Source organism: Magnolia sinica, chromosome 15 (genome assembly GCF_029962835.1).
Source record: "Magnolia sinica isolate HGM2019 chromosome 15, MsV1, whole genome shotgun sequence".
NCBI lineage: Eukaryota > Viridiplantae > Streptophyta > Magnoliopsida > Magnoliales > Magnoliaceae > Magnolia > Magnolia sinica.
Genome location: NC_080587.1, coordinates 64311021 through 64337799, shown reverse-complemented (window position 1 = coordinate 64337799; position 26779 = coordinate 64311021). Strand labels below are relative to the sequence as shown.

Sequence of the window (26779 nt, the reverse complement as noted above, 5' to 3'; positions counted from 1 at the left end):
CGCTAAAAAGAAAATCCTTTCCTAAAAAGGAAAATCATCGTCATTCTCAAAAGTAGATTCCAAGCATCCATCAACAATAAAAGTAACATCTTTGGAGTATTAATATGGAATCTCTCTATAGTAAAAGTGACATTACTATGGTACGATGGCATCTCTTTATAGGAAGGCTAAATCATTGAAGCACATTTCCTCCATATAATCAAAGAGAAACCTCAAAGCTTAAGCATCAGTTGAAGCATAGAGATCAATTGTTGTATATTTGTTTTTCGTGTTTTCTTTTAACTATTTTCTTCTGAGTGTCTTGTAAATCTTTGAGTAAGAATTCTTTGTAAGAATTTCTAGTTTTGTAATCCTCTACAAGTCTTCCACTTGAACAGTTTGAATCTCTATAAGTATTTCCATTTAATCTCTTTAAGTGTCTCTATGTGATTTTCCATCTATATAGTTTTGTTGGCATAAGAAGTAACTGGATACTAGTGCTGCAAGCAGGGAGGATTACTCGAGAGTAAGGGTGGAAGTTTGATTGAAGTAAGAGGAGAAGATTCTCAAATAAGCAAATTAAGAGGAAGAAATTTATTTAAGGTATGAAATATCATGAAATTTCACATTTTTTGTGCAACCAAACACACCCTTGGCAAAGAAGGTGACTCCGAAAAGATTGGTGCAAATATAAAGAAGGTTCTAAATATCAATATTAGAGGGTGTATAAACCATGCTGGAAAAGAATACAAAACAAATTATGCATTGAACTTGTATCAGACCATATCTGCATTTTTTTTTCTATAATAACAAGGAAAAATATCATAAAAAAGGAAAATTTGGGAGCACAAGAATCTAGCATTTATTAGCGTTTTTTGACATGTATTCCATGGTGTAACTGATCATAGTTTTGTGAGAACATTATGCCAGCCTAACCTACGAAAAACTAGGATTTTTATCCCTTTACCTCAAATTCGGTGTTAAATCATCTGAGAATTAGAAATTCATTAGTTGATTGTCAATTCTTGCTATGAAGTTTCTTTAATAGTAACAAGATATTTTATTAGAGAAGCGCCGAGATAGCACAAACATTATAACCTAAGAAAAAAAAAAAAAGAAAAAAAAAATTACATTCTTCCACCGATTTGATACAAGAAGCCCTTCAAGCACAAATAGATGAGCTTTCAAAAAAATCTCCTCTGCCTCAAGGGGGCTATGAACATGGAGGGGTCTATTTCCTTGATGATGCACATGTCTTGGCATCTAGCGCTTTGTCCTTGGATCAAGAGTTTGTGTCCAAATGGCATTGTCAGCTAGGGCATCCATCTCTATCTAGATTAAAACTTCTATTTCCTTCAATGTTTGTAACTTAACTCCTATGTTGTGAAACGTGTGAGTTCTCCAAACATCACCGAGCCATATTTCCTCCTAATTTGTCTGCGAGAAAATTCAGACCATTTGAACTTGTTCATTCTGATGTTTGGGGCCCTGCGTTTGTTCTCTCTCTCTTTAGATATAAGTATTTTGTTACGTTCATGATGATTGCTCTCGAATGACTTGGGTTTATCTTCTCAAATCTAAACATGAGGTGTTTGATGTATTCAAAATTTTTTTATAATGAAGTAGTCACTCAGTTTCAATATTCTATTAAAATTCTACATTCTGACAATGGGGGCGAGTATATGTTGAATTTTTTTATCCTTTTTGCAAGATCATGGTATATTATCTTGTACTTCATATTTACGAACCCCTCAAGAGAATGGTGTGACTGAGCGAAAGAACCGTCATCTTCTTAAAGTAACACATGCACTCTTACTTGGCAGGTGACTGAGGATGTGCTCGGTTTCAGGCCAACCCAAAAGAATCGCATATAATCGTTGTGAAGAGAATCATTAGCAAGGTATCCCGTATCGGTATCGGTTGGCGTAACGGTGCCCTCCGATACCGATACGGATACGGGGTTGTGACGGCGATATGGGGGCGTAATGGCCCGTAACGGTGTAAAAAATTGTTTTTCCCAAAAAAATATGAAAAAATATGGATTAAATCCGGAATATTCTAAGCATTCCAAACATGCATTCATTTATAAATTGGAACATGTTTATGGTGGTGTAATGGTCCACTCTTCGGTGAAAAGTTGTATCGGACTGTCTGATAAATTTATGAACCATATAACCTGGATTTGACTGCAAAACTCATATATTTAATTTGCTAACTATCTACTATCAATGATAGATATATTAGAATGAATGTAATATGAAAATATCTTACATGTGTAGGTGTTTGCAATTATTTTTCATAATTCATAAAAAAATATAAAATGACACTAACAATCTGTAAAATGAACATTAACATGTTCTACTATGATTAACACATCATATTCTACCATTAAAACAGCAAAACATTCAATAAAAAATAATTTTTCGAATTAAAAAAAAAAAGGCCGAAAATAGTATGTAAATAGAAAAAAATTATAAAAAAATATAAAATGATAACGACAATTTATAAAATGGACATTAATATCTTTTATTATGAATAACACATCATATTCTACCATTAAAACAGCAAAACATTGAATAAAAAGTATAAATACTTATTTTTGAGGAATTTCTGGAAAATGGCTCACAGATCTTCGAATCAAGAAAATCCTTAATCTAAGTTGTTTTTATTTGTAATATCAAGCTAAGAGTGGTCGAAAATAGCAATATAATGATTTAGGAAGAGTTTAGAAGAAAGAAGTTTCATAAAAAGTGAAAAAACATACCTTAAAAAGCAAACAAAAAGAGGCCATTTTTTTACCGTTACAGGACAGTAACGGGCGTTACGGCTACAGAATCGGGGGGGTGACCCTTACGGCTCCGTATCACGTAACGGCCACGGCCGTTACCGATACGTATCGGCCGATACGCCCGTATCGTAACGGATACGGGACACTCTGATCATTAGATATATGGCTAGGAGCCTGGGACCACAAATTTTGGCCTTTGGTACCCGTTTCACACCTCAACCACAATTGTCGGGTACTCAAATGCCGACTGGGGTAGAAACATGGACGACAGAAAATCAACTAGCGGCGAGTGCTTTTATATAGGGAACCGCTTAATGTCTTGGCATAGTAAAAAGCATAATTCCATTTCATTATCCACAGCCGAAGCCGAACATATTGCAGCAAGTAGTTGTTGTGCTCAGCTTCTGCGAATGAAACAAATGTTGACAGATTATGGGATTGACCAAACTACAATGACACTATTTTGCGATAATACTAGTGTCATAAATATCTCCAAAAATCCAATGAAACATTCTAGGACAAAACACAAATATCCGGCATCATTCCATTCGAGAGGTTGTTGAGGAGCATATCATATCGTTGGACTGTGCCAACTGAAAAACAATTGGCTGATATATTGACTAAACCCCTAGATGCAAATGGATTTGGAGATCTCCAAAAGTCCTTTGGAGTATGTGCTAATTAGGTAATTATCAGTTTTTCATGGCTTATTAACAAATCTGAGGATTTATAGCCTCATTTTGGAATTTTATTTGTTATTATTCTTTTTATTTTATTTTTTTATATTCTTTTTTATTTATGTTAGTTCTAATTGAGTGTATAACTTACAAATCTTAAAGTTCAATCTTTATGTACACCTCAAGTTAGGAATCAGTCCTATAAAAATTTGAAAGAACACAACTCTTTATCAGTTCTTCATATGTTCTTTATCAAATTTTGATGACATAGAAGATGCTTCGATGCCATCAAACTATCGAATCTGCAGTTAAAATAGGCACGCCGGTTCGTTTTTAAATCCATGATTTTGGGATCCTTGATCTCCAAATCTCCACATCCTCTGTCCAAATTGGATTTTAGGGTTTCTAAGAGCTCTTGGTCTTCTACATTTCCCTCGGTCAAGTTCTTGCATCGCCGATTCGTTCCTTGTTCCGATTCATCCTTGAAGTGGTAGGTTCGCTCTCTTGCTGCTTGTTTCGATTTCATTTTCATCACACGCTCTATTGTTCAAATCTGTGGGTGATTTAGTCCTAGATTTCCTTGTCAAAACCAAGCAAGTCATCCTTGTTGTCTTTGAACATCCAAATCTTCCTCAAAATGCTGAAGGACAACAAGGGCAAAGCTCCGACGATAGGTGAAACTTCTCGCCCACTCAGATAAAGAAGTTGGCACCGCGACATGCAAATCACACCACACGTCACTCGCCATCACCTCCACCATCGCAAACCCATTCTGCCCATAGTGACAAACCATTAGTACTCGAATCACCTATGAGAAACTCACCTATGACAAACTCTCCATCGGCAAAATATGTCATCTGTAAAATCATTTGTGAAAGAAGAGTCAATAGTCAATGTATTCAACCCTATGGTGTTGATGGGATGTTACGAGCTATTGGTTGGGGACATGTGCTCAAATTTGGAGGGTTGACCCATAGAAAACAAGTTTATAGGTTCATGTCCAAGTGTAGGAGCCCCACACTTCGCCCTCCTTCATTTGAAGTTGAAGTTAGTGGTCGTATCGTTAAAATAACCCCTACTCAAGTTGCCACATTGATTGGTATTCCTCTATCCTGAGAGCCACAACCAGATTATGATCTTGCATCACCTCAAGTAAGGGACGTGATGACAAGATTCCTTTGCAATGGGAAAGAGGAGAAATGGATTCAAGGGAATGCGCTCCGTTCCTCAAATATGTCTAGCCAATTTCGCATTCTGCATTCAATCTTCTCTACCAATGTCTAGCTTAGGGGCACTAATCGCGTAGATCTCACCCCTTTTATGGTCGACATTGTTTACAATGTCGGGATGGGCATACGTCTCTGTCTGCTAACCATTATCATCCATCAACTTGCGCAACTAATCTGAGGAAGTCGCCCCACATATATCCCATTTGGCCATGTTCTGCTTTTGCTAGCTTGGGAGGTTGGGTTCTTCCCAACTTCTGACGTCCCGATTCCACTAGCATCGATCACTAGCAACAACATCAAGAAAATGCATCTACCGGCCCCGGTAGCAGAAAATGTTGACACAGAGACAGTCGCACCAGCAGCAACAGCAAAGGTAAGACAAACAAGCACACGAGCCCTCGGCACAGGCGACTCCGGACATAGCGACCACATGGTGATACATGCGACAACAGGACCGTCTTGATCAGTTGATTGCTGAGCAGACGCGTCAGGGGGAGCACCTCTCCCGGCTGGAGCAAATGACCCACTCTCTATAGTAGATGACACAGGAGATCCTTGCATTCCTGACCTGCCGTAAGGAAGATGTTGCCACACCAGGACCCGCCGCGGAGCGTTAGGGATAGGATTTGTCCGTCAAGTCTTTTGTTGTGTTATGTTACAATCTCGGTCAGATGTTACTTTTTGATTGACCCGAGTTAGATAAACAATGTTATGTATATTTTTGGATTTTACTTTTTGTGGTTGAATGATTATTTTGAGTATATTATACATTCTCTTCTTGCTTTGGATCCTTAATATCGACGATATCAGCCGATATATCCCACGATATATCTTGTATCCCACCTGTGCGATACGAAACGCATAGGTAGTGCCGATATATCCCACCTATTCGATCCAGTGAGCATTTTCGATTTTCGATCCATCTTTTTGTTGTAAATCATGTTAAACCAGTGTCAAATTGTAACAAATATATGATTCTTCATATTTTCCATTAAAAATCATGAATTCGGAACTTCAATTTCGAGATTTAGGGGAGATGGGTCAGGTTGTGGAAAATTGAGAAAAAACAAAATTTCTCAATTTCTCGCAAATCAGTTACAATCTTTGTATCCAAACACAAAATTAAACATGTATGTAACCTGATCTAGTGATTCTTGTTTTGCTTTTGAATGTATCGCTTGTGTTTCCATACACGTCTTCTTACGTTTATAAATTAAATGAATAGACTTTGAATATACCTGCATTAGTTCAGTTGGAAAGCGCATATATTAGGACCCCATACAAAGGAAACCCTTATTATGTGCACTTTTTTTTATTATAATGTTTTGATTTCTAAGTCTTGTATTGATGTCTTTTTCAACAATCCCTGAAGTTTCATTGAAAATTTTGACCAATTTCCAATGTTCCCATGTTTCCTAACAATGGCGATACATTACGCGATACAACCGATATATCCCATGCGATAACCGATATGTGTCCGTATCCCAAGGGTGCGATAGATTACGCGATAACGATATTTAAAACATTGTGCATGACTTTACATATTTTCAAGCTTTAGTTGACAATACATGCTTTTATGGATAACCTTTGCCAATCACTGACAAAAAGGGGGAGAAACATACTTCCACCAAGTGTTATGTTCTATCTTTTTGGTAACATTTGTGTTGCAGAAACTTAGGGGGAGCATTGAAGAGTACATTACATTGTAAATGTCTTGAGTCAACTTGTATTTGTAAATCTTACAACAAGCCATGTAAAGTTACATGTTTATTGAGTTGTATAGGTTTTTTAGGTTTTGTCACATAATTGACAAAGGGGGAGATTGTAAGTGCCCTAGTTTGTCAATTAGCGTGAATTATGAGTTTTAGAGTCCGGAGAGCCCCAAAGAAGATTCAAGACTGAAGATTCCAAGATCGAAGACGTCTGAAGAACGGAAATAAGTAAGGAAATGGCAAAGTTCCGGGACCTCTTCAAAAAACCTATACCAATCTCACAGAACTTAATCTTCCATCTAGCCCAAACTCCATAGGAAAAACCAACTTAAAGAATGCAAGTAAGAAGTGTGGGAAGAAATTTGTTTAAAAAGAAAAACTCAAAAACAAATAAGTTTCGATCCCATCGAACTATCTTCGATGGCATCAAAAACAGCTCGATGGCATCAAGCTTGGAGTTCAAACTGTCCAGCGAGTTAAAAATCTGGATTTTTAAGATGGCATCGAAGTGTCTTCGATGGCATAGAAGGGTCCCTTCGATGGCATCGAAGCCCTATCTGGATTTTTACGATGGCATCGAAGTGTCTTCGATGGCATAGAAGGGTCCCTTCGATGGCATCGAAGCCCTGTCGATGACATCAAACAGGGACACCAAAATGTCGAGCAACCCCAAGTCAAAAATATGGATTTTCTCGATGGCATCGAGAAATGCTTTGATGACATCGAAGGACCTCTTCGATGACATCGAAGGTCACTCAATGGCATCAACAAAATTGTCCAACAACATTTTGAAGTAAAATTTGATTTTCTCGATAACATCGAAGACCGATCGATGACATCGATACTGATAGTTTTCTGCCCATTTTTTTACCATTGCAAAACTTCTCTACATATACGAAAGAGGGATTTCTTGGCAGTTTGGTGAGAAATAGAGAGAGAGCCTTATGTGTGTGAGTAACCCTAGTTAATACCCTACTTCCCAAGGTCTCTTTCCTCACGGAGTTCATCATTCAATTCATGTCTTAAAGACATTCATTGAGCATTCAAAGCTTGGATTGAAGAATGAACTCTAACATTCATTAATGCTCTAGCAACCACACTTATTGGTAAATCCTTTATGATAGATTGCATTGAATGCTCAGCCATGGGAATCCTTGACTTGCTCATAAAGACTCATCATTATTAAGTTAGGATTCATCAAACCCTTGGCCCAAAACCTCGATATCTTCAACGGTACATCATTAATACGATTACGGTACAAGGGAGTAGAAGATGCTTCACGATTCAAGAAGATCTTCATCAAAGGTGTTTTAATGGGGCTCATCCACTTTAGGTAAGAAAGTATTTTTAAATCCACTGTGTCTGGAAACCATTCCTTGTGTAGGATTGGGTTTCCGAGTTTGAAATATGAAACTCGACAAGTCCTTGTGTAGGCCTCCGACAGGAGAGTACGTTTCGTCGTTCTTGTGTAGGACTTCGTAAGACCTTGTGTAGGCCATCGACGGATGAAAAACGTATAGACTTTGTGTAGGTTGTGAAGGTTTATGGTGAACCTAATTTAAAACCATCTGAATAGTGAAATCCAACACACTCTAGGAAAGAGTGTGTTAGCTGAAAGTGGAGTACGCACATAGCCGAACCATTATACATCTTGTAATGGGCTAAATGTTTTATTTTTTATCTGTTACATTTTGCTGAACAATATACATGATTTACTTTACTGCAGCAAATGTGTTTGACAGAATGCATGAATGATGTTTTCACTTGAGTAGACTTTACAGTTACACTTGTTCTTATTTGTACTACGTTACATAAGTGTTTAAAAGTAGGTGCATGTTAATTACCCAGTAAAATTTAAAGTCCTATTCACCCCCCTCTAGGACATTAGCCATATATTCAAGCTTCGCTTATAGTGGTAAAACCGAATTTCAAACTATTTATTGTTAGTAGGATAGACAACAAATCTGTCAAACATTTATTTAGGAAACAAATCTGTCAAACCTACCATATATTGTTGTATAGTTATTTAGGAAACAGATTTGTAAATATCTTTCCTAAATTAGGGGTCAATGCTTAATGTTAGGAGATGCTGTACTTAGGAGATATTATGCAGTAATTAGGGGATATTGTAATTAAGGGATATATTGTAATTAGGGAAAACGATTTCTATATAAGAAAAGGACCACTCGATTGAGGGTCATTGAGCAAATCTGACATGGTATCAGAGACTATCTGAATCAACCTTATCTTTGGTCCAATTTTCGTGGTTTTAGGCTCTGGTTTTTGGTACATTTCGAGAGATTCTAGTTATAGCTAACAACTCCAACTCAGAAGTCTTTCAAACTCGGTTTACAGGGAAGAATTATGTTGCCTGGGAGTTTCAGTTTTAACTTTTTGTCATGGGAAAGGAGTTGTGAGGTCATGTTGATGGGAGTGATCCAGCACCTACCGATCCTACGACGTTGGTTCAATAGAAGGTGAAAGATGCTCGCGTGTTTATTTGGATTCTTGGGTTTGTTGATCCACTGCTTATACTCAATTTAAGGCCGCACAAGACAGCTAAATCTATGTGGGAGTACTTGAAAAAGGTCTATTATCACGATCATTCCGCCCAGCGATTTCAGTTGGAAACTGATTGTGCTGCCTATTCCCAAGGTACACTCTCTGTTCAGGAATATTTCTGTGGTTTTCAGAATCTTTGAGCTGAGTTTTCCGACATTGTGTATGCCGACATGTTGGCCGAGTCTCTCTCTACTATTCAAGCAATCCATGAAGCTAGCAAAAGAGACCTGTTTTTAATGACACTAAGGCCAGAATTCGAGTCTATTCGCTCCAACCTGATGCACAGGGATCCTTCACCATCTCTTGACGTGTGTTTTGGAGCACTTCTTCTAGAGGAACAACATCTTCTTACTCAATCTTCGCTTCCGCAAGAGAATGCTATCACATACGCTGCTCAAGGCAAAGGGAGGGTTCAAGACATGCGTACAGTTCAGTGCTACAGTTGTAAAGATTATGGGCATATTGCTGCCCATTGTGCTAAAAAGTTCTGCAGCTACTGTAAAACAGAAGGGGCACATCATCAAAGAATGCCCAACAAGTCCTTAAAACCGATCCGTGAATGCTTATCATGCTACTGCTACTGGCCACGCTTCGGATGGGGTAACCAGCACTCAAAATCTTGCTCCAGCGTCATCTTCCACTGCTGCTACACTTGCCCTTACACCACAAATGGTGCAGCAAATGATTGTATCGGCATTTTCCACTTTAGGGCTGCAAGGTAAGGGTACTATACCCTCTCAATCTTGGCTTGTTGACTCCGCTGCATCCAATCACATGACCACTTCTCCCGATATGCTTAGCAATGTTCGTAAGTACACTAGTTCTTCTAATAATGGCCATCGTTTACTGATTACTGGGGTTGGTGATATCGCACCGTCACTTACTAATATTTTTGTATCACCTGGGCTTTCTACGAGTCTTATCTCGGTTGGACAATTAGTGGATGATAATTATAATGTTCAGTTTTCTCGTGATGGTTGTCATGTGTAGGATCCGGTGTCGGGGAGGACAATAGCAAAGGGGCCTAAAGTTGGGAGACTATTTCCATTATACTTTTCCATTCCTAGTATCATTTCTTTGGCTTATACTACTGTCTCCAAAATTGTGAAGTATGGCACAAACATTTAGGCCATCCAAACAATGTTGTTTTATCTCATTTGCTAAATTCTGGTTTGTTGGGAAAAAAAGATTCTTCTTTGCCTCATGCTTTGTCTTTTGATTGTTCTACGTGTAAAATTGGAAAAAGTAAGATTCTTCCCTTCCCTTCTTCTGGGAGTAGGGCAAAGAATTGCTTTGACCTTGTTCATAGTGATGTATGCTCCTGTCATTTCTCATGCTCATTATAATATTTTGCGACATTCATAGATGACTATAGTCGGTATACTTGGGTATATTTTCTGCGCTATAAGTCTGAAGTCTTTACTGTTTTCAAATCATTTCTAGCATATGTTGAGAATCAATTTACCACTAGCATTAAGACTTTACGATCTGATTCTGGTGGAGAATATATGTCTCATGAATTTCTTGAGTTTCTTCATCACAAAGGAATTGTTTCTCACCGCTTGTGTCCTTATACGCCTCAACAGAATGGCGTGGCTGAGCGCAAAAATTGACATTTGTTTGATGTTGCTAGGACCTTGTTACTTGCATCTTCTGTTCCTCCTAAATTTTGGGTTAAAGCTTTAGCTACAGTAGTATATTTGATTAATAGGTTGCCTTCTAAAGTGCTAAATTTCGACTCTCCATACTATCGTCTGCATAAACAGCACCCTAGCTTTCTTGACTAACACACTTTTGGCTGTGTCTGTTTTGTACATCTACCTCCGCATCAACATCACAAACTCTCTGCGCAATCCGTGAAATGTGTCTTTATGAGATATAACTTCTCTCAAAAAGGATTTGTGTGCTATGATGCTTCTCCAATAAATTTCATATATCTCGTAATGTCGTTTTCTTTAAGCATCAATATTTCTATCCTAGTTCTATTACATCATCTCCTGCAGTTTCTATTATTCCTCACTTTAATGATTTGATGTGCCCGCCTGAACGCTTCAAGCCTAGTTTTGTGTATGAACACCGTCGACCAACTCTACCCCTTCCTGAGTCTGATCTGCCACCTGATCCCATTTTGCATCCTCCTCAACGATCTGGCCGTACTTCTCATCAACCGGATAGGTATGGTTTCCCTCATACCTCCTTCACGGCTACCTTATCAACTCTGTCGATTCCTAATTCCTACTCACAAGCTGATAAACATGAGTGTTGGAGAAAGGCTATGCAGGAAGAACTTCAAGCTCTTCAAGAAATCAGACTTGGGATATGGTCCCTTGTCCTTCTCATGTTAAGCTAATTGGGTGTAAGTGGGTTTTTTCTGTGAAACTTTGGCCTGATGGGTTTGTGGACCGTTATAAGGCTCGTTCGGTTGCCCTTGGTAACCGCCAGGAGTATGGGGTTGACTATGAGGAGACCTTTGCTCCTGTCGCTAAAATGACCACTGTGCGTACTATTATTGCCATTGCAACCTCTTAAGGATGGTCCCTTTGCCAAATGGATGTGAAGAACGCATTTCTTCACAATGATTTACAGGAAGATGTTTACATGACACCTCCTCCTGGCCTCTGCTCGTCGTCGACGTCGAATGTGTGTAAGCTGAAGCACTCTCTGTATGGTATGAAACAGGCTCCCCGGGCCTAGTTCGATAAGTTCCGGGCTACCTTACTTCGATTTTCTTTCATCTGAAGCCAGTATTATTCTTCGTTATTTCTTCATACGACTTCTGTTGGTATCATTCTTCTTCTGGTTTATGTCGATGACATTGTCATCACTGGAACTGATTCTGCCCTCGTTGATCAACTCAAGCAGCATCTTTATGATTCATTCCATATAAAGGATCTTGGTCCTCTCCGGTATTTCTTCGGTTTGGAAGTTCAGTTCGATTCCTCTGGGGTTTTCCTGCATCAGCATAAATACACGAAAGACTTGATTTCCTTGTCTGGTTTGTAGGACTCCTCTTCAGTGGATACCCATTTGGAAGTAAATGTCAAGTATCGACGTGAGGGGGATCTCCTTCTTGATCCCATGGTGTTTCGACAGTTAGTTGGTAGTCTCAATTATCTCACTATTACACGGCCTGACATCTCCTTTGTTGTCCAGCAAGTCAGTCAATTTATGCAGTCTCCTCGCCACCTTCATCTTGCCACAGTCCGTCGAATTATTCAATATCTCGAGGGTTCCTCTCACCGTGGCTTGTTCTTCTCTATTGGTACTCCTCTTCGCCTTGTGGCTTTTAGTGATGCCGACTGGGCGGGATGTCCTGATACTTGCCGGTCTGTCACCGAGTGGTGTATGTTTATTGGTGATTCACTTATCTATTGGAAGAGTAAGAAATAGGATCGTGTTTCCAAATCTTCGACCGAGTCCGAGTACCGTGCCATGTCGGCAGCCTACTCGGAGATTATGTGGCTCCGTGGCTTGCTGAAATAGGTTTTCTTCAGTCTACTCCCACTCCTCTTCATGCTGATAATACGAGTGCTATTCAGATCGCTACCAATCCTGTCTATCACGAGTGTACCAAACATATCGAGGTGGATTGTCATTCTATTCGGGAAGCTGTTGATACTCGGGTTATCTCTCTTCCACATGTCTCAAGCGACCATCAGATAGCGGATGTCTTCACCAAAGCTATGACACGACTATGTCATCAGTTTCTTGTTGGCAAATTGATGCTTCTTGATCGACCAGCATCAATTTGGGGGGGGGGGGGGGTTAGTAGGACAGACAACAAATCTGTCAAACATTTATTTAGGAAACAAATCTGTCAAATCTACCATATATTGTTGTATAGTTATTTAGGAAACAGATCTATAAATATCTTTCCTGAATTAGGGGTCAATGCTTAATGTTAGGAGATGCTGTAATTAGGAGATATTATGCTGTAATTACGGGATATTGTAATTGAGGGATATATTGTAATTAGGAGATATTATGCTGTAATTAGGGGATATTGTAATTAACGGATACATTGTAATTAGGGAAAATGATTTCTATATAAGAAAAGGACCACTGGATTGAGGGTCATTGAGCAGCAAATCTGACATTTATGAGAACACTATATTGTTTGGTAGAGAATACACCTCGTTGGATTACACCTTGAAACTTATTTGGCCTCTATTGTTTATGGACTTAATACCATGATGGTTTATAATTTTGGATGTCAATTTGTGACTTATTTGATGCCTTGAGTGGTATGGGTAACAAGCCCTTTGTTTAATGTACGGACTTGTATTTTCAATGGTTATCCTTATCATTCATGGCACTAGTGATTTCCGGGTGACACCGGAGTTCCTTTATTGATTTTTAGGTCATCTTACAGAGTTCAATTATGATTTCCAGGTGACATCAAAGTTCACTTGTGATTTTCGGGTCATTGTGCATAGTTCAGTTGTGATTTCCGAGTGGTATGGTGATTCAAAGGGCCACTAAGCATAAAGGGTTACCATAATTGGTTGTTTGTAAAATGGACTAATAAAGAATTGGCTAATCATGCATTCATGGCATTTGTGATTTCCGGGATTGGCTAATCATGCATTCACGGCATTTGTCATTTCCGGGTGAAGTTGAAGTTCACTTTGATTTTTAGGTCATCGTGCGGAGTTCATTTATGATTTTCGGGTGGCGTCGGAGTTCCTTTGTTGATTTTCAGGTCATCTTGTGGAGTTCACTTGCATCGTGGGTTTTACTCACATTGTCAGCTGGATGTGTATCCCCAGGTTGATGTGCATTTATGCATCCATGCATTAATCAAGATTCACATTGTGAAATGAATATTGTACTTGCTTGGTTTATATTTGTAAACTATACTTGACTGTGATGATGGATGTGTAATCTTGGAGGGAATTTTCACTGAATTGGCCACTCACCCTTCAATATCGAAAAACAACAATAGGTGATGCAAGACTAGAAGAATGTTATGTTGCGCCTGAAGAATCGACAGAGTGGAGTTGTCGTACTTGAGTGCAACGGAGTTTTTAGACTTGGAATAGTTAAGATTTGTACTTTAGTAGAACTTTGATAATTGATGGATTATTTAATGTTGTAATAGGTCCCCAGCTGTGTGGATGAGTTAGTTGATTATGTGATGATTGGAATCATAATTACAAAGTTCAATTTATTTTATTCGTGTGATGTATACCCTGCGAATGCTAAAAGTATATTGGGAAAAAAATGGTGCGTAAGAAATAAGCATTCGTTCATTATTTAGCTAACACCCTCGAATTCAGGATCTGAGTCAGTGATACTCAGGTGTCAGTTTTAGGACGTTACACACATAAGACACCTTTCTTCAAACTCTCTCTCTCTCTCTCTCTCTCTCTCTCTCTCTCTCTCTCTGCGAATGCTAAAAGTATATTGGGAAAAAAATGGTGCGTAATAAAGAAGCATTCGTTCATTATTTAGCTAACACCCTCGAATTCAGGATCTGAGTCACCGATACTCAGGTGTCAGTTTTAGGGCGTTACACACATAAGACACCTTTCTTCAAACTCTCTCTCTCTCTCTCTCTCTCTCTCTCTCTCTCTCTCTCTCAAGATCATCCAACCTCAACTACCCCAAGTCCCTAATACCAACATCTCCTTCCTCATACAAGAAGATGGAGCACACCACTTTCTAACCTCACGAGGAATCTTTGCCCATCTTCCACACCTTCCCATAAGAAGTTACTCCCCAACCTCTCCAGCTTCACCAAAACCAATTTTGGACACTTAAAAAATGACAGGAAGTATAGAGGAAGATTTGATAATGCTACTTTAATAAGGGTAATACAATCAACCAACGAATGATACCGAGACTTCCAACTAGATAGCTTCCTTTTAAACCTCTCTACCACCACATCCCACAAGTGTTTTTCCGGCTTCTCAATACAAAAGTGGAGCCCAGGATAGGTGGATGGGAAAGTGCCTGCCCTACAACAAAAAATCAAAGCCATATGCTTGATTTCCTCCCTAGACATATGCACCCCTAACATTTCACTTTTAGCAATGTTTATCTTTAGACCTGATACCACTTCAAAATTAAAAAATTCACATCCTTAACTTGTCCACCATAGATTCATTAGCTTCACAAAATCTCATGGTACCTGCCTCTTAGCCTTTAGCTAGCATCTTGCCTAGAGCCTCTGCCACCACGACAAACAAAAGAGGGGAGAGTGGATCTCCCTGTCTAATGCCCCTTGATGAGGTAAAAAAACCTTTAGGGGAGACAATAACCAACACACAAAAAAATGCTGACTAGATACACTCTTTCACCTACTCCCTCCACTTTAACCCACAACCTATTTGACCAAGCAAGCAATCCCAGGAATTTCCAGTTCACACGACAGTATGCCTTCTCAATATTCGGTTTGTATATTAATCCTTTAGCATTTTCCTTGTAACAGAGTCAACGCACTCATGAGCTATCAACACACTATCCACAAGCTGCCTACCAGCGATAAAGGCTCCCTGATTCTGGGAGATAACTGAATGTAAAACTGCCCTGAACCTAGTCGCTAGCGTTTTCGCAAGGATCTTGTAGGGTCCCCCGACCAAGCTAATTGGTCTAAAATCTTTCAAGCAGTCTTCCCTGGAAACCTTTGGGAAGACGGCTACAATCCCGAAATTCTACCATGAAACCCTTCACCAACTCTTATAATGGATGTAGTTACATTTTTTTACTGAACATCACGGGAATCGCTAGATTCACCACATATCCATCAATGTCCCTTACCAAAGCATGTATACCAAACATGATAGTTGTATATACATAGAGGCATGAGAATATACAGCTATAAACTCCCCATTAGAACAAGAAAGCACTGATCGCTGTACAATAGCTATAAGATCAGCCAAGCTTTATGGGATAGAATGTTGAGCAGTAAAGAAATAACATGTTTGTACGATGAGTGTAGCTGAAATGAGGATGTTGAGGTGGATGAATGGAAAGACAAGGAAGGATGGAATTAGAAATGAATGAATTGAAGGAAACAAAGGGTAGCACCAATAGGAAATAAGAATAAGATGAGGGAAAGTACACTTGGATTGTTTGGTCATGTGCAACGGAGACCAAGAACTGTGGTGGTTAGAGTAAGTTGGTCCACTGAAGGCTCTAAAAGCGCAAGGAGATGGCGCAAAAGGATATCAATTGAGGTACTAAGAAAAGACTTGAGGACCTATGGTCTGTGGACCTGTTTGGATGCAACTTCCGCAAACCCCTTTTTTATCAACTTCATTGGTCAACTTTTTCATCAACTCACAGAAAACCAATATGATTTAGCTTTCAGCGAGTGGGCTTTTTAGTGTTGGTTTTGTCAATTGGTGCATTAGACGTGTTTGTGAATGCGCATCCAAACGTGGAAGTGAACTATGACTGGCTCAAAACAACGTTTTGGCAACAAAAACCACTTTTGCAGATGCATCCAAATGGGCCCCAACTGAAGTTATGGCCCTTGATAGGGGAATGGCCAAACAGGGTTTGCATAGCCGACCCCAATTAGTTTGGATAAGACTTAGATAATGGTGAGAATAAGAAAGCAAAACCACCAACCACCCCCAATACATGTACATTCATACCCACTTGGTTTCTCCAAACATCCCTTGCCAGAGCTAATATAAGTTACAAGGGTGAGTTTGAATGATGGGTTTTCTTTCATGTCCCATACGAAAGGATAGCCCTTAACAGAGGTTCACGGTCGAGCAATTGCATGAGTTCCACTGAAGCTCAAAAGCAAGAAATTCGATCACATTCACATACTCAAAACATTAAACAGGTTATTAGGACAAAAGAACATGTAACTAACACTCACAAGCACTAAGATTCCGCACAAGCATCTAATATATTGTTATAATCATCCATAGCAAGGTTATGGGGAACTGACTAATGTCCATAATAGAAGCGTTAACACAAAAACATAGAAGCATTTAATATTTTGAAATTAAATTCTAAATGTAAGTTGCAAGAATGTAAATTCTAAATGCAACATGCAATTGCTCGACTGTGAGCCTCTATTAAGGACTCGTTGCTCGACCGTGTTTGTTCAAATATCTTGCATTGGGCGTAAACAGTTTGATGATAATGATCCATTAACATTCGGAAGAAATGAGTCCAATCAGCGGTCTATTGTGATCAAGGTAGAGTACTTGTTGCTAAATGCCCATAAAGGATAGCCCTTAACAGAGGTTCATGGTCGAGCAATTGCATGAGTTCCACTGAAGCTCAAAAGCAAGAAATTCAATTACATTCATATACTCAAAACATTAAACAGGTTATTAGGACAAAAGAACATGTAACTAACACTCACAAGCACTAAGATTCCGCACAAGCATCTAATTTATTGTTATAATCATCCATAGCAAGGTTATGGGGAACTGACTAATGTCCGTAATAGAAGTGTTAACACAAAAACATAGAAGCATTTGATATTTTGAAATTAAAATCTAAATGTAAGTAGCAAGAATGTAAATTCTAAATGCAACTTGCAAGAATGTCTGACCTATTCCCTTTCTGTGGAAAAACAACGCAGTCAACCATATGGTGTAAAGCTGGAACATTGACGGCCCTCAAGACACGCACATCACCTGGGTGGAGACACGGGCATTTAGCAACAAGTACTCTACCCTTGATCACAATAGACCGCTGATTGGACTCATTTCTTCCAAATGTAAATGGATCATTATCATCAAACTGTTTATGCCCAACGCAAGATATTTGAACAAACACCTGCCCATATTTAAGAGTCCTAGTTTCATCAAGGCATCCCATCATTGATCTTCCTTTCGGAACAAAAATCCGTGTCTTAGTTCTCAGTTCCAAAAGCTTTGATGCCCGAAAAGTTTGCAGCATCATTGAAAGGAATGGCTCAACATCAGGCTTATAACCACAGATCAGCATTTCTCCAAGGACCTGATTGTCTTCTCCCGAAGACATAACCTTGAGCACCTCCTGTGTTCGTTTCGGATCCGTGAAAATCATGTCCAGTTGTTCTACAGCTTCTTTTTGTTTCATTTCAAACACATGATCTCTAACTCCAAGAGTCGACAGAAGAGTGATCAACTGTCGATTGAGGAAAAAAGGCTGATATTTGCTCCATCCCAAAACATCCAGTTTTGTGTTGTCTGATTCATACTTGAGCATGCTTTTTCTCAAGGACAACTTATATGGAGACACAGGATCCACAGCTACAACACCTTTGTACCCACAATATCTAATTTGGAAGGCAGATGGCGTCAAACCTCTGATGTCACACTTTATAGCCACTCTTTTAGCAAAATCGGCTGAAATTTTTCCAATTCCATCCGAGAAATTATATTTCTTGTTTTTTATCTCTATATCAGGAATATGTTCAATTTCATGCCTATCAACGCTCAAACTTTCTTTGGATGAACCAAATGATTGACCTAATCGGGCTGCATATTTTGCCACGTTCCTTATCTTACTAAAGTCTCCCAGCCACTTCCTTATACCAGCTGCATCGAGTCCACTCCTCGCTGCAAACATCCATGCGGAATTCTCCTTTAACTGACTTGAAGAGAATGCGAGAAATTCAAACTTCTTATCACCAATAACTATGCCATTTCTCAAAGTGGAGAGTATCCTTTTATAAACACCAGTGTGCTGTTCACCATTTTCCGGAACTGCCCGTGGTATCAAATCTGTCGACTGTATTTTGTCCAAATCCTCATCGACAAAAGTAACACGAAGGAAGTTATTTATATCATCAGCACACTGGCGTAATACACAATTTGAGACGTTGACCTCCGGTCCACAAAAGTACACTTTAGTGGGGGTGATTTGAACCCTGTAGACATAGACCAAACCAGGATCCAATGAAATAGTGGTGGATTTTGGAGGATGCTGAGATGCACGGTATTTTCCATACTGCTCGTGAAGCCATTTTGCAGGTTGGAAGCAGGAATCTTTTAGATGTGATAGACTCTCCAGGGCATGTTCCACGTAGTGAATAGGTACCAGACGAGGATCGACCAACCTAAAGAAATCTTCATCGAGTGTGAGCCCCATGATGATCCCATTCTGAACCAAACTGTTTATCTTAAACAGAATCGTATATGGTAATTGAATCCTCTGGCAAGGCCTAACAATGGGGACAAGATCCAAACCATGAGAGAAGGAAAAACCACTCTCCAAGACAAATTGGCCTTCAATTTCTTCATAATTTACAAAGTTCGCATGGATATCAGGAAGCTTGCAGCTGTAAGGAACTTCCAAACATAACGCCGAAGATTGGCCGATCGAAGAAGACGGGGTGAAATCGGTTGCTCTGACCCATTGATTGCCTGATATGTCCTTGTCCTTGAAGTAGTTTAACTTTGGATCTTCATATATAAATTGTGGAGTGACCGGAGGCTTCTTGTAAATCCGAGGAGCAGCTTGCAACTAGAAATTAGGAAACAATATCAACCATTACCATTTAAATTTCTGCTACAAGAAACAACAGAAAACATTGAAGAGGTTACTGTTTGGTGCATTGTGCATCCGCAAGTCTTAATGTGAGCTTCTGCAAAAATTTGGACACATGGTACAACAGTTAATTACCCAGACCAGCCATTGGGTGGGTTCCACCATGCATCAAAATTGTAGAATAACCTCACTGATCAGATGATCTTAACGATGCGATCAGTGACTGACAAATGGACACTAGAAAAGAATTCTGGCAGTGGTAAAAAATGAACAGGAAAAGGTCCCAGTCATCAGAAGCAGAGGACCATCCAATCAATGCAATTTGGGACTGTGGTCCATCCACTCTGCAATCCACCCAATGAACTGATCAGATCTCAGATTTGATTTCCCAACATTAGTAAAAAGCCAATCTTGGAAATAGGAAAAAACAGCTGCTAAAACAAACATGGTCAGAATGAGGAAGGAACAAGACCTTCAGAAAGGAAATGGAATACGTATTTGTTCTAGTAAGGCTAAATGGTCCAGCGATTAAAAGAGGGCTCATTTCCAAACAAGAAGAGAACCAGAAAAAACTCACTTTCCTTGCTAGCATATAAGCCCATTAAAGAAAGACTGTTGAAATGTCGATTATCGTAATTGAGAAGCAGATCGATATTCATGAATTAAGGATGGGTACAAAGCTATTTTAATTGTTTATACCTTAGTTTAAAAACTCAACATGTCAACTCAAAACTCAACTGAGTTGACTCGAGGAGAATTTGAGACTCTTGACCGAAACTCGATTCATTTGATGAGTTCTAACCAAGTCTCCTTCAAGTTCTTTTTCACTCTCTTTCCTAGATTTTCTATGATTTCCTAGACTTTCTAGATTTTTCGTAAGATTGTCTATGTTTTTCCTAGATTATAATAAATTATACATTTAAAATATATCTCTACTATAAATAATGCGGGTAGCATGATGGGGACATCATGCGCACACGCGCACTCACGCCGCCTCCCTTACGCACGTACGTACGTAGAAGGAGGACCCCACCATCGATCTCGCTCGATGACAACGTCCAGGGAGGGCCTCCTAACAAGAAGTCAAGTTTTGGTTCAGAAAAGTGGCCCGATAGTCAAGAAAAGCCCACCATGGGATCTCATGATCGTGACCCACTTGTCGGATTGATTTTATATTTTAGGTTTTGCTTATTGTTATTATTTAGAATATCGTGAACACTTTAGATTTCCTTGTTTGATTTTTATTTTAGTTTACTTCATTGCCAAGTAATAGGTGTCGCATATGGTGCGAGTTTTTGGGTATAGGGTTTTTCCTATAAATAGGCACCCCTTGTAGTTCTTTTCATTCATTGAAGTTAATAAAAAAATTCCTGCTTTATTTTTCTGCTCTCTTCGTGAGTTGTGGAAGAATTCAAAAGTGGGTGCGAAGCCCTCCCTTTTCGAAGGGCTAACTACCGTGGTGCGAAGCCACATCGATCCCAATTCACCCCCATCTTCCATCATCTTTTTTTCCATCTTCCCCCACCATCCGTACTTCGAATTTGTCCTTTTGTTGCATCAGATTTCTTCATTACAGCAGGTTTCCAGATTTCGGCCCGCAGGCGAGCTGAAACTTCGGCGGAGCACCACGCACAAACCGTACATCGGATCGAGCTGAGATTTGGAGGTTTTGGAGTCCATCCCTGGCCGACTAGGGCCAAGGTGGCCTTTTTCTGAATAGTGGGCCCCACACACGTGCGGCCGGGATCACACGCACGTCCGTCTGGGCCATTGTTGCTGTCCACACGCGGGATCATCTTTTGGCTCAGGTTTTTATCCTCTTTTATCCTCTCATAGCCGTTTTTCATGAATCCTAACCCTAGATTACATGATCCCTAATTGATTTGCCCATTTTTATCACCTTAGGGTTCCTTGAATTGAAATTAGGGAATCCCTTGGATTAGGGACTGATTTTTATGCATGAGTAGTTGATTTTATTTCCCTTTGACATTGTTTGGTTTATAATTTTATTGGTCCAGTCCTAGCCTGTGTCGGCTTGGACCCGCATAGATTCCCCTTTAATTGAATGTTTGGATTTTCATGTGGGACGTGGAATTTGTGTGATTGTTTCTGAATTGGTAGGATCTAAGCCTGAAATCTTGCATATCATATTTAATTTTCCATGTCCTGCATCAAATTTGGTATCAAAGCCTAGGGTTCTTGTAGGGGAATTCATTACATGTTTAGGGTTTGGTTGTTTATGTCCATTACACATCAATTCTCATCATATATGGCTGTTTAGAGGTCCATAAACCCTGACATAAGCTGCTAAAATTTTCTGTTATCCCCTTATTTGAATTATTTTAGAAATTAACTTAGTTTTCTATTTCTAGGTTTAGAAACTTTCCTTTTCTGTTTTTTTATAAACTAATTTTTTAGAAACTTTCTTAATCTATTTTTAGAAACTAATTTTCTTTCCTTTTTCTTTTTTAGAAACTAACTTTCTATTTTTAGCAACTTTCCTTTTTTTCTTTTTCTTTAGAAACTAGGTTGTTTTTTTTTTTTTTTTTTTAGAAACTTTTCTAATTTGTTTTTTTTTTTTTAGAAGCTTTCCTAATTTGTTTCTTTAGAAACTTTCCTTTTTCGTTTTTTAGAAACTAGGTCGATTCTTTAAAAAAAATAAAAAATAAAATTAAAAAAATCTCTTATATTTTGACAACTATATTGCTGAATTTTGGTTGGCACCCTACACTAAATATGGAACAATTGCAAGAGTCATTAAACAAGTTGTCCCAGAAGTTGGAGTTTATGATTAAACACTTGGAAATGGACCAATGCTTTGAGCAGCTTGATGAACGCATTGCCCGACTAAAGACCATCGCCAGGACAAACCCTACCATTGGGGTAGATGTACAATCTCAGGCAGGTGGCCTAAAGGATAGACCAATGAATGGAATTGGCCAAGGAATCAGTTATGGGTGTGCACCCGTGCACCCACCCCATGAGGGACATCAAGGCCACTATTTTGAGGGGTACAACATGTGTGACCTTGTGGCTGGAGAGAGTGCATCAGAGGCTAGTGTAGAGTTACCCACTGAGGCCATTTCGGTAGTGGATGAGTTTTATGATGTCTGTCCTGATGATCTACCGGATGAGTCCCCTAGGAGGGATATAGAGCATATCAGAACATGGGACACCGTAATACCTACAACCGAGTTTACGTTGAATAATTTTGTCGATAGGTCCACAGGTCTAAGTCCTCGTGAAGTCGTTACTGATTATAAACCTAGGAAACTTATTGATCTTGTCCCTATGTCACTGTCCCATAGGCCGTCAGAGTCTGCAGAGTCTTTTGTGCATCACATTCATTCATGGCATCAAGAAATCAGGCAAAAGATCATGACTAATAATGAACATTGTACATTTTCTACAGACCAGTATAAATGTTTCAAAGGATTCAATATTGGGGACTCTGTGATGGTTTGCATCAGGCCCGAGCGGTATCCTTCGAGGGCCGTTCGTAAGTTACACGCGTGTAGCGCTGGACCCGTCAAAATTATAAAACGAAACGGTCTCAATGTGTATGAGGTAGATCTTCCACCTTCCATGGGAATTAGTTTCACATCCGATGTGGAGGATTTAGTTACTTTTCAGGGGACCACTGATACTTTGTCCGGCCCTTCGTCCACCCATCCTGATTCCCCATATTTATCTCTTGAACCATGGCCCCTTCCCAACCCATTTTCCCAGCCTCTACCTCCCATATCTACTTTTTCTAACATTTCTTCCCAGCCTCTACCTCCCATACCTACCCTTCCCGACCCATTTTCCCAGCCTCTACGTCCCATACCTACCCGTCCCGACCCATTTTTCCAGCCTCTACCTCCCATATCTGCCCTTCCCAACCCATTTTTCCAGCCTCTACGTCCCATACCTACCCGTCCCGACCCATGTTCCCAGCCTCTACCTCCCATACCTACCCGTCCTGACCCATCTTTCCAGCCTCTACCTCCCATACCTATCATTCCCGACTCATTTTCCCAGCCTCTCTCCCGTGCCTAACCTTCACACACCCAAAAAGGAAATAGAGGATATCCTGGACCATCAGATAGTTTCAACGTCGGACGGCGGGTCTCAGAAGTACGTGGTTAAATGGAAGTCACGCCCAGCTTCAGACAGCACGTGGCTCACTGAGGAGGAGCTTCAGAGACTTGATCCTGACATCCTGGAGCGGTTGAAAGCTATAAAATTTACTTGAGCATGTATGTTTTGATTCTTTTTGATGGAGACATCACGCGCACACGCGCACTCACGCCGCCTCCCCTATGCACGTACGTACGTAGAAGGAGGACCCCACCATCGATCTGGCTCGATGACGACGTCCAGGGAGGGCCTCCTAACTAGAAGTCAAGTTTTGGTTCAGAAAAGTGGCCCGATAGTCAAGAAAAGCCCACCATGGGATCTCATGATCGTGGCCCACTTGTCGGATTGATTTTATATCTTAGATTTTGCTTATTGTTATTATTTAGAACATCGTGAACGCTTTAGATTTCCTTGTTTGATTTTTATTTTAGTTTACTTCATCGCCAAGTAATAGGTATCGCACATGATGTGAGTTTTTGGTATAGGGTTCTTCCTATAAATAGGCACCCCTTGTAGTTTTTTTCATTCATTGAAGTTAATAAAAAATTTCTGCTTTATTTTTCTGCTCTCTTCGTGAGTTGTGGAAGAATTCAAAAGTGGGTGCGAAGCCCTCCCTTTTCGAAGGGCTAACTACCGTGGTGCGAAGCCACATCGATCCCAATTCACCCCCATCTTCCATCATCTTTTTTTCCATCTTCCCCCACCATCCGTACTTCGAATTTGTCCTTTTGTTGCATCAGATTTCTTCATTACAGCAGGTTTCCAGATTTCGGCCCGCAGGCGAGCTGAAACTTCGGCGGAGCACCACGCACAAACCGTGCCGATCAGGGCCATCCCTGGCCGATCAGGGCCAAGGTGGCCTTTTTCTGAATAGTGGGCCCCACACACGTGCGGCCGGGATCACACGCACGTCCGTCTGGGCCATTGTTGCTGTCCACACGCGGGATCATCTTTTGGCTCAGGTTTTTATCCTCTTTTATCCTCTCATAGCCGTTTTTCATGAATCCTAACCCTAGATTACATGATCCCTAATTGATTTGCCCCTTTTTATCACCTTAGGGTTCCTTGAATTGAAATTAGGGAATCCCTTAGATTAGGGACTGATTTTTATGCATGAGTAGTTGATTTTATTTCCCTTTGACATCGTTTGGTTTATAATTTTTATTGGTCCAGTCCTAACCTGTGTCAGCTTGGACCCGCATAGATTCCCCTTTAATTGAATGTTTGGATTTTCATGTGGGATGTGGAATTTGTGTGATTGTTTCTGAATTGGTGTGATCTAAGCCTGAAATCTTGCATATCATATTTAATTTTCCATGTCCTGCATCATAGCATTCGGCCAATTTTATCTCAGCAATCAATCATTGGAAGGATTTTAAGACAAAAGAACATTAATTTGCAAGCCCCTTTAAACAGGGATATTTCCCTCGTTTCATGAGAGTAGGTCGCAACCTAACCTTTTTCTCTCCTCTTTGTGTGTAGCCCGCACACGTCACAAATACTTAGGAGACTGCAACAAAAAGCTCTATGAGACCGTGCAACAAAAAGCTATGTGGGGCCGCCCGTGATGTCTTTGTGACATCCACTCATCCATCAGCTACAGCAGTTCATCTTATGATGTAAGCCCAAAACTAAAGGCATATTTCAAACTCAACTAGGCCAAATCACTAGAAATGTTGGGATAGTGATGGCACACCAAGCCACTCCCTTCCCCTCTAATCTCTCTCCCTCTCTCGACGTGCATCACATGTGCCACCCCCTAGTGTATGTAACCAATTATTTAATTCCGACTATTTTTGAGTTGTCCATCGAGTGTTCAATACCATCAAACACAATGGACTTCTAAATCAAGTCGTGTTTTCAAGTTTTAAACCCACATTTTATATTGTTATGAAAGCATTTTCCCCCCTTGTAGGGGTATGCTTTGTCTAGTCAGAAACTCGATAGGAGTATTAGAAAATAGCAAATCTTTGCTAGCAAAAAACTAAGTACTTTTGTGTCATAATACGAATTAATGCAACCAGGCCACTCAATCTCCTACAGAGGCCTAGATATGGCCAAGTGTTAGGCCTATTTAAGGGTTCAGATTGCATATCAGGGTAGATCAGACTAGTGTTCGAAATATCGGTATCGCGCTATGTATCTTACCCTTGGGATACAGAAATGTATCGGTTATCGCACGAGATATATCGTTTGTATCGCATAATTTATCGCACTTTTTGGGAAACATTGGGAAACATTGGGAAATTTGTTGAATTTTTCAATGAAACTTCAGGGATTGTTAAGAAAAGACCCTAATACACACTTTTAAATCATAACATCTCAAAAAAAAAAAAAAAGTGCACGTAATAAATTTCCTTCGTATAGGGTCCTAAGCTATGCGATGTTTAACTGAATTAATGTAACTATATTTAAATTGAATGCATGACATTTATAAATGTATCAAAGACATATGAAAACACAACCAATTCATTGAAAAGCAAAAGAAAAAGTAAAAATTGAGAAATATACATATCAATGATGTAGACTAGTTGTGGCCTAGACCCACATAGAGTTGCGCGGTGGCTCATAATCATCATCTCCATCTCGACGAGGCTGGGAATAGTATTGCTCCTCTACAAATCGACAATACTGTGCCTAGGTCATAGTAGAGTAATACCAGTCAAGATACTCCCTGACATAACGCTGGTACTCATCCTTTCCAAACTAAACCAATATGCTCATCTGTGGGTACTGCATAATCATCACAATCTGTGGCTGATGGGGATCTGGGTAGGGCGCATATGAAGTTCATTGGTATCCATATTGCTAGCTATATCCATATTGCTGCTCATATCCCTGCCCATATGCAGAAGTGGACTCATGACCATGGTTGAAAAACGATGTGCTGTAACTGCTGAAGTCATGGTGTGCCAAAACGGTTACGTATCGGCTATAACGGCCGATACGTAACGGTAACGGTGGGAACCGTTACACGTTTCGAGGTCGTATCAGCCGTTACCCGATTTTGTACCCGTATCGGCCGATATGGGCCCGTTACGGGGCGTAACGGCCGTTACGGGCCCGTATCGGCCGAATAACGGTAACTTTTTTTTTTCATTTTAAGTTCTGTTTTTGCTGTTTTTTTTTAACCTCTTGCTTCCAAACTATTTCTCACTCCTTCTACTACTAATTTCGACCAACCTTGGCTAGGTATTTGAGATAAAAACACATTATATTACGGATTTTCTTGAATCAAAGCTCGGTGGGCCATTTTTAAGA

General features: G+C 39.8%; 1 protein-coding gene across 1 annotated transcript in view; it reads right to left on the bottom strand.

Moving 5' to 3' along the window:
• Positions 1–26779, bottom strand: part of LOC131226657 (probable RNA-dependent RNA polymerase 1) — a 62371-nt gene that overhangs the window by 6386 nt on the left and 29206 nt on the right. The window contains exon 2 of the mRNA XM_058222268.1: positions 17472–19372. Coding sequence (XP_058078251.1) covers positions 17472–19372 — 1901 coding nt within the window. The remainder of the gene's footprint in view (positions 1–17471; positions 19373–26779) is intronic.